The 9,547-nt window shown below is 36.0% G+C and overlaps 1 protein-coding gene and 1 long non-coding RNA gene across 3 annotated transcripts in view; one reads left to right on the top strand and one right to left on the bottom strand.

The window, feature by feature from the left end:
• LOC107755375 (uncharacterized) overlaps positions 1–9,547 on the bottom strand; it is a 26,506-nt gene that overhangs the window by 4,780 nt on the left and 12,179 nt on the right. The window contains exon 3 of the long non-coding RNA XR_001641685.1: positions 8,358–8,362. This is a non-coding gene — a long non-coding RNA (uncharacterized LOC107755375). The remainder of the gene's footprint in view (positions 1–8,357; positions 8,363–9,547) is intronic.
• Positions 1–9,547, top strand: part of LOC107755374 (protein phosphatase 1 regulatory subunit 1C-like) — a 29,398-nt gene that overhangs the window by 8,628 nt on the left and 11,223 nt on the right. For both annotated transcript variants that reach the window (XM_016572156.1, XM_016572155.1), the window contains 2 exons: positions 3,976–4,010; positions 4,355–4,421. In XM_016572156.1, the coding sequence (XP_016427642.1) occupies positions 3,976–4,010; positions 4,355–4,421 (102 nt within the window). The remainder of the gene's footprint in view (positions 1–3,975; positions 4,011–4,354; positions 4,422–9,547) is intronic.

Genomic DNA, 9,547 nt, shown 5'->3' with positions numbered 1-9,547 from the left:
GCAACCCTCCCATACAAGCCACATTTGTGGAGAATTTGTGATATTGTTGTCACACGCACACAATGACCACTCTTTGTCATAAATTCCTGCATCTGCTTCAGAGTTGCTGTAGGCCTCTTGGTCGCCTCTCTGACTAGTTTCCTCCTGGCTCTTTCATCCAGTTTGGAGCGATGTCCTGATCCAGGGAGGGTCTGTGCTGTACCAGATACCTTCCACTTCTTAATTATAGACTTTGAGTTTTTTTTATTTGTGCCGGTCCACAACTTTATCCCGGAGCTCTTTTGACAGTGCCTTGCCACCCATAGTTGATTGTTTGCTTCAGTTGCACTACCAAGGACTTAAAAATGCTCCAGGAAAGCTCTTTTCATGCTGAGCTAATCAAAATGAACACGGCTGATCACAGTTGAAAGTCAAATGGCTTTGTGTGCCATTAGAGAAGGTGATTAGCTACGCCTGATTGAGTTTACAAGTCATTTTTAGGATGGGGTGATACTTCTTCCAACTCAGTGATACTGTTTTTTTTTTCTGACATGTTGGTGTTATATCTTTCACTTGGATGTTATAAGTTGCACTGAGTAAATACAGCTGAATAAATCAAAAACTGTTTCATGCATTTCAGGATGCAAAGCAACAAAATGTGATTATTTTAAAGGGGGGTGATTCTTTTTTATACCGACTGTATATAATCTCAAACATCCAGTGTCAGAGTGTCTTCACAAATGGTTCAATATCAGTGAATAAACATAGCAATGATCCACCTCATCTGAGTGTTCAGGACTAGTCTTGGCTGGAAGCTCACAGAGATCATATGTGCCCATACTCTTGTGTTTGACTTGGCAGAGATGACTGGTTTTCACGATAAAGCTTAACCAAACCTTCTCGCTGGAGCCAGCATTGCCATCTGCCAGTTCTGCTTGAGAAGAGGGCCTTGTTATGAGCTCACGAGCTTCCCTTGACTAAGAGCGTTTATTGTCTCCCGACGGTTGCCAGGTCTTACTCAACAGAGATTACACGCTCTCCAGCAAAGCCATTCAAACCTGACAAATGACTGGGAAGTGCTGTTAATTTCAGAGCTGTTTGTTTTTCCTGATTGATGCCGACGATCGCTGGGTGGTTGTTGTAATGTTGTGGTTGTGCATGGAGAACGGCTGCTTATTTTTCCCTGCTGATTTTGGATGTAGATCGCAGGGGCGTGTTGAGGAGGTGGGACGCACAGAGCTGCATTCACAAAACAAGCACCTCTTTGTTTGGCTGGCATTTCTTCCTCTGATCCAAAACACTTGGAATAGGTCCCTTATAAAGAAAGTTTTTGAAGCTTTATGAACTTGCGTCAGACGATTGCTGCTTGTCATAAACTGGGCACCATGTAACCGCGAGCAGAAGATGAAGTTGAAGACGGCTTGGTTTTTGTTGCTGTTAGAATGGTAATTTGGTCCAGTGTTCATGGAGCAGAACCTGTGGCTTTGGCAGGGACGTTTTGTGCAATACGTCTTTGTAATAAGGTCCTCATGTGTGCAGCCAGTGGGCCCATAAATGCAGAAAGCTCTTCTGGCTACTGTGGTTCACTGTGTGCCTCTGATTTTACTTAACGTCTAAGGTCTAAAATCATAATCCAGCCTTTGCTTTGACTCCATTTAAAGTTTTAAGTGGCTATTAGGTGAGGGAATAAAGATGCTCAGTGGCTTTAAGAGAAATCATGGGCTTTTAAAGTCTTCTTTCCTCTTTAAACACGTGTAACACCAGTCCAGTAGTGGTGCATCGCAGTACATAATAGTTTTCATTTTATAAATGTACAATACAAAACACAGACTACATACTAAAATAATTCTTTATAAGTTAAATATACTGTATACAGTGGCCCTCCAAATATATGAATTTCATTATCAAACCAAATAGCAAGCAAATTAGTTCATCATAACTAACTTCACATTTTTGAACCATTTTTGCAGTTAATCAAGTTGATTTTAGTGCATGTATGAAGTCAGTTAACACAGGAATCCTGTGCATATTTCTTCAATATAAATGCAACTTTGATATTTTTTATGCAATAACATTTGAAGATTTTCTAATGTGACTTGATGGAATATATCTGTATGTTTTTTTTGTCATAAAATGACTTTTATTTCACAAGGATTGATCAAAAGTAACAGTAAAGACATTTGTACTGTTACAAAAGATCAGCTTCACCTTTCTATTCAACAAATAATCCTGGGGGAAAAAAGTATAACAGTTTCCACAAAAATACTATTTTCAGAACTGATAATATTTTTAAGCAGCAAATCAGCATATTAGAATGATTTCTGAAGGATCATGTGACACTGAAGACTGGAGTAATGATGCTGAAAATTCAGCTTAGCATCAGAGCAAAACAATAAATAAATTATAATATATTCAAATACAGAACAGTTATTTTAAATTGTAATATTTCACAATATTACTGTTTTACTGTATTTGTGATCAAATAAATGCAGCCTTAGTGAGCATAATAGACTTCTTTCAAAAACAAATACAATTAATTAGAAAAAACATTATCTTTTATCAGAAAACTTTTTGTGTGAAATAAAATCTGCGACAAAATTAGAATGAATAATTTGATGATTCTGTTTTATTGAAGCTACAGCAATAACAACCTTCCAATTAATACCAGATTGCAAATGTTCCAGGTCCTCACTGCAAAATCTACCATTTAAAAAAAAAAGTTTATAAGAACATTCCAGTATTTTATAAAATCATTTGGACTATGGGCTCCAAACACTTCATGAAGAGATTACAGATTCAAACTCAAGGCGCTACATAAGCTTTGAGAGCATGCATGAAACTGTAAGATGACCCTGGAAGATAAATTGGTCTTTCAAGTCCTGAAATGAACAAACAGCCCTACATTTCATAACATCTGAAATAATGTATAAGCCCCTTTTAGTGCAGTCGCAGAAAGAAAGAAAAAAGTGCCTAAATGCAGTCTTGAATTATGAAAAAGAAACTTGGGAGTGGAATGTAAAATCTAATTTTGTTAGTCGCCTAACACATTCCATTCTTGGATCAAATAAGATATAATTGATCTAAATTTGGCTTTGCTCTTAGTGTCCTTTAACAGAATTTGTGGAGATAGAAACTCAGAAGAAATGCAGCACACGGATGTTTCTATGATCACGTAACATTAATCTTACAGATTAGTTAAATGCGACTTTTGAATTGTTAAAAAACTTGCTATGCGTCCCAAACTGAAACAATACATTAGTTATATTGCAGCTATGAAAAAAAATGTCCAAGTTTTGCTAACATTCCTATTAAATTATGAAAGCGTTATTTCTCTGAACTTGCAAAACATCCAGTTTAAAAAAAATGTTTTTAAAAAATGTTTTTTCTTGGTTATGTGAACATTAAAGGGGTCATATGATGCTTTTAGCTTGTAACACTCCAAAGAGAAAGGAAAACTTGAAATCGCATCATATGACCCCTTTAAGGGAACAGTCAATTTAATCATTTTGCAAACATTCTGTGAATGTTACTTTTAAATGTTCTTTAAACATCTGAAACAAGTAAAACTTAAAAATGTTAGACGAACATTAAACTAAAATGTTTTCGGAAAAACGTTGGAAGAATGTTTGTTCATACTTTAGATTTGGATGCATCTGAATGTCATTCTAGTATGTTGATTCAATTGGTGCACAAGAAAAATTTATTATCAATGATGAAAAAAATGCTTTCCAGGATTATTTGTTGAATAGATTTAATTTATTTGAAATAGAACGTTTTCGTAATAGGATTTTGAGTTCAAATAGCATTTATTTGAAATAAAAATTCTTTGTTAACAGTGTAAATGTATTTATTGTCACTTTCAATCATTTCAATGTATCCTTATCACGAAGTATAATTTTTTTTTTTTTTTTAAATCTTTGTATCTACATTTTCTACATTTATAAAGCACTGAAACGGTATTAGCAGTAAGTCCCTCTGTTCTTTTTTCCCCTTCAGGAGATGACAAGCAGACTACAAGCAATCAAACAGAAGTGAGTATCTAAAGCAATAGCAGAGATGAGAGATTAACCCTAGCACTTAAAATGAGCATTAGATTTGATCTCCCTCACTCCTGTCTCCAACATCACGGTATTAGACATCACACAATGTTCTTTTCAGCCGTCTTAGTGGACGTGGCGGTATGTAAGCTAAGCCTCTGGCTGCTTCTCTGCAGAGGTCTCTATGCTAAGATGCTCAGCGGAGGGCTTTGCTATGAGATGGATGGAGCTCTGATGCAGTTGTCATTGATTACCTGCTGGAGTGAAGCTCCTGAAATAGAGTCTGCGTGAAATCAGATCCCCTCTCTCACGCTGTGCTTTTCCACTGTCCACGCCAGGCCCAGAGTGCCCAGCTGTCTCCAGCCCAAAGAAAACAGAGCGTCTACACGCCACCGACCATGAGAGGTATGAAGCCCGCATCCAACCATATACACCATGTGCATATTATGTGACGTTTCAGGCTCTTACGTAACTATACCATCTGAGTCATTCCTGTTATGCAGTACCTTTTGAGTTTGGTAATATTTAAATAAACAAATATACTTGTGTCATAATTTAGTATTTCTATAAAGGGTTCTGACTTTCATGACTTTCAGAAAAATGGCTAAATTCAGAAACTTAAATTTTAATAATTACAACTTGATTATGTATACAATGGCAAGAATTTAACAAGATGATGGAAATTAAGAGCTAAAGTTTGAAATGTCTTAGTAATTACTGAGAGTTGACGTACATTTTATATTTTTCTATACCTTTGACAATATTGATATTATCATACTATTTTCTGTAACTGTACAGTATCAGCCACAAGGGATTGTTTTAGAGTCAAACAAGCCAATTAATAGTTATATGTATACAGTTTTTATAAGTAAATATATTTAAAATATTATTATTTTATACAGTTTACACTTATAATGTGTGCATCTGTACATACTGTAAGTCTTAGTGATACTGAGGAATCTAGTATTTTATAGAAAAATCTATAAATTGATTATTAAAACAATCCCAAGAAAATATGTTTTGTTTGAATAAATAAATAAATGCTTGAAATAGTGCTAATCAAATTTCCAGTTTGTGTTAGAATTTAGTGTTTCACCCAGGGACATGAAATTATTAAATGAATTTGTAGTGACATTTTGTAAAATTGTCTGTGTGATTACTAATTACTTGTGATTACTAATATGTCTAATATCTTCAATATATCTAATATCTAAGAAAAATAATAGATTAATGCAACGAAAATGTACTGCATTGTAGAAATGCTCTGTCTATGCCATCTGTGTGTACAGTATGATCCACAGTACACTTACTTAGCCATGCCATCTTCTCCATTAACATTCACACTACACATATTTCACCGATGGAGGCGGCGTTTTGCATCCAATGACCCACACATGCAGCCCACACAACAGACTACTCACCCTGCACGTTCTTATGGATCAGTCACTAATATTAATACAGTTCCTCCGCTCTTAACCACCTACAGTGAGGTCCAGAGTCTGAGTCCACCAGTGAACATGCGTCTGTTTTTCCAAGATGTTTTTCAAAGATCATCTTGAGCTTCAATGAAAGAAACATCTGATAATAACATGATCATTGTCAGAGATTTGATTAGTAGCCTAGAAATAATGCAGAATTTTAAATATTTCTTATTTAGAATGTTTCATTGTTTTAAATATTTAAGAATCCCAAACATTTGTATATTTATGGGTTTAAATTAAATTCTGAATACCAGATTTTCAATGTGGTCTCAGACTTTAAACCTACTGTACATGATATAATACACTGCCTGTGTCCATTCATAGTTCTTCATTAAAAGGCGTTTTTATTTTAATCTGAAATATTTGTCCATTTTAAGCAGCGACTTAATTCAAAGTAAAGACTTAAGTCTTTTTTCACACAGATCAATGCAATGCATCTAGTGAACTGCTTTTCAGATTTCATTTTAATTTTTGATTCTTTAGTTTTGCTATCAAATAGTTAGAACTTCATTTAGTGTTCACTCCTTCCTGATTTACAGCTGCAGTTATTTTATGTATGATTTATTTGTGTTTATGCAGTTTATACACTGTTTGTGGTAAGCCAACAACTGTGAATCCAATTTTGTAATGATTCTGTCACTCCTAAAACTTTTCAGTGTATATGTGGCCACGGTTTCTCTTTTCTTGTGGGGTTTCCACTCAGGGTTTCTACGGGTCTTGAAAAATTTCTTTAAAAGTCTTAATTCAACCTTTCACAAATTAAGGCCTTAAAAAGGACTTAAATGAGCAGAAAGTCTTAAATTCATAAAGTCATGGCATTAAATGTTGCATACATTGCTAAAAATGAATATCTTCCAAAATCTAAACATCCTTAAGTTAAGAAACTTTTACTTGAAATGCAAAATGAAGATATGAAGTCCTGTTTCCTGAGAAATTCACCAAAATTAAGTGAGTTTATGCTTAAAACAAGAAAAAATATCTGTTAATGGGATATGAAAACTTGTTTTCCCTTTTAATTAAAGGGGTCATGAACTGAGAAATCAAAATTCCCTTGATCTTTTGACATATCATACTATAAAATCATCCTGTAAGTTTCATAATTCAAAACTTTCTCATTAGTCTAAAAACAGCTTATATTGAAGCCAATCTGCCAAAACGGCAGCTTGTGGAATGTACCGCTCTAAACCCCGCCTCCGCAGAAGAAGATCAACGCCTGCTTCTACATCACTGCCTGTTTAGCTCCGCCCACCGATTCGCGCACGTAGTGTAAATAATGAGAGAGACGAACGCAGGTCTACGCAGAAACTAAAGATAAAGATGCTCCGAAGACAACTAGACACTGTGCAGTGTCAAGCTGTGGAAAAACACAGTCTTTGCATTGCCTTCCTTCTGATCCCAACATCAGGAAAGAGTGGTTAGCTTTATTTTTAATGACGTTCCAGACCGCGTCAGTAAAAGGTCGTTTGTTCACTTCATTTCACCGTGAATTAGTTTACAAACAAGGCACAATTCGATGCCGGATTTTCTGAAAGACTGAAATCGAAAGACGATTCTATGCTGACTTTATTGTATCCAACAGTAATGTCGCACCACACAAGTGTGAGTAACTGTTTTTATTACGTGATCACTATTGTTTTGTCTGTTATTACAGATCGTTTGATATGAACTGAGTATTTATGCATTTTAAACGTTTCGATGCTGGAAAGATTGAAACTAAAAGACGATGCTGTGCCGATTATATTGGATCTGACAGTAATGTTGCCACACAAGTGTGAGTTACTGTTTTTATTACATGATCACTTTTGCTTTGTCTGTTAAACAGATCGTTTGATATGAACTGAGTATTTATGCGTTTTTGACCTAAATCACAGCAGCGTCCATCTATGAAGGCTGTAGGCTGTCAAACATACACAACTGTTAGCCAATCATAGCAGTGGGCTTTTACTTCTGAGTCTACAATCCACCACACCTATTCAAACAGAGCGTTCCGATGAGAGGGGTCAAAACAGGACAGAAAATAGCATATTACTGTTAAAATAGTATGTTTTTTTATGTAAAAATCTTGATAACATTATAAGTGGACCTCTGAGAAAAAGGCAGTTCATGACCCCTTTAAGTTGAGCCCATGGCAGATATAATTTTTTCTTGTTTTATGTAAGTTTCATAATTCAAAACTTTCTCATTAGTCTAAAAGCATCTTATATTGAAGCCAATCTGCCAAAACGGCAGCTTGTGGAATGTACCGCTCTAACCCCCGCCTCCGCAGAAGAAGATCAACGCCTGCTTCTACATCACTGCCTGTTTAGCTCCGCCCACCGATTCGCGCACGTAGTGTAAATAATGAGAGAGACGAACGCAGGTCTACGCAGAAACTAAAGATAAAGATGCTCCGAAGACAACTAGACACTGTGCAGTGTCAAGCTGTGGAAAAACACAGTCTTTGCATTGCCTTCCTTCTGATCCCAACATCAGGAAAGAGTGGTTAGCTTTATTTTTAATGACGTTCCAGACCGCGTCAGTAAAAGGTCGTTTGTTCACTTCATTTCACCGTGAATTAGTTTACAAACAAGGCACAATTCGATGCCGGATTTTCTGAAAGACTGAAATCGAAAGACGATTCTATGCTGACTTTATTGTATCCAACAGTAATGTCGCACCACACAAGTGTGAGTAACTGTTTTTATTACGTGATCACTATTGCTTTGTCTGTTATTACAGATCGTTTGATATGAACTGAGTATTTATGCGTTTTTGACCTAAATCACAGCAGCGTCCATCTATGAAGGCTGTAGGCTGTCAAACATACACAACTGTTAGCCAATCATAGCAGTGGGCATTTACTTCTGAGTCTACAATCCACCACACCTATTCAAACAGAGCGTTCCGATGAGAGGGGTCAAAACAGGACAGAAAATAGCATATTACTGTTAAAATAGTATGTTTTTTTATGTAAAAATCTTGATAACATTATAAGTGGACCTCTGAGAAAAAGGCAGTTCATGACCCCTTTAAGTTGAGCCCATGGCAGATATAATTTTTTCTTGTTTTAATCATAAACTCACTTCATTTTGATTAGTTCTACAAAAAAAAAAAAAGACTTCATTTCTTGTCACTTTGTTTCTCAAGTAAATGTATCTTTATTTAAGAATCTTAGATTTGCAATGGAAAACAATTGTGGAAGAACATCACTTTTTTTGCAGTGTGATCAGAAGTTACAGTAAAAGTATTTTAGTGGTTGGGAGCAGAGCTATTCAAGCCTTAAGCTTTTTTATTATTAAAATAAATTTGATTAAAAAAAAAAATGGAGATCAGTTGAAAGTTGTATTTTCAAACTTTGTTGTGTTGCTAATGCAACTCACTGTGCGCTCTCTAGACATTTACATTTAGAAAACTTACTGATGTATTGTGTTCTCTTCAGGTTATTCCTTAAATGTTCTTTTCTTGGTATTAAAAAGGTCTTTAAAAAGTTTTATATTTACCTTCATAAAACCTGCAGAAACCCTGCCACTCCAGTGATGTCACATGTGAAAATGTGTGATCTTCCTTCAGACATCTCTTTTTATGAGGAGTAGAGTTTGTTGATTTTAATAATTGCTCATTTTTGCCAATTACAAGGGCAGCAGAGAGCAGGAAATGATCCAAACTGGATTCAAACTCTGGTCGCCTGCACATAAGTGCCACTGTGCAACATGCTAGAACAGGGGTGACGAACTCCGGTCCTGCAAACTTCAGCTCCAACCCTAATAAAAACTCACCTGCCTGAAGCTTCCTAGTAACCCTTCAGGCCTTGATTAGCTTGTTTAGGTGTGTTTGACTAGGGTTGAAGCAAAACTCTACAGGGCTGCGGCTCTCCACCCCTGTGCTAGAACATGTGCACTGCCCTCCAGGCCACTTTTTCGACAAAGTCGAGGTATTAAAGGGTTAGTTCACCCAAAAATTCTGTCATTAATTACTCACCCTCGTGTTGTTCGAAACCCGTAAGACCTTCGTTCATCTTCGGAACACAAGTTACGATATTTTTGAGGAAATATGAGGGCTCTCTGACCCTCC

Source organism: Sinocyclocheilus rhinocerous, unplaced genomic scaffold (assembly GCF_001515625.1).
Source record: "Sinocyclocheilus rhinocerous isolate Xijiao unplaced genomic scaffold, SAMN03320098_v1.1 scaffold1013, whole genome shotgun sequence".
Lineage (NCBI taxonomy): Eukaryota > Metazoa > Chordata > Actinopteri > Cypriniformes > Cyprinidae > Sinocyclocheilus > Sinocyclocheilus rhinocerous.
Note: the sequence above shows the minus strand (reverse complement) of the source record. Positions and strands in the feature narration are given on the sequence as shown.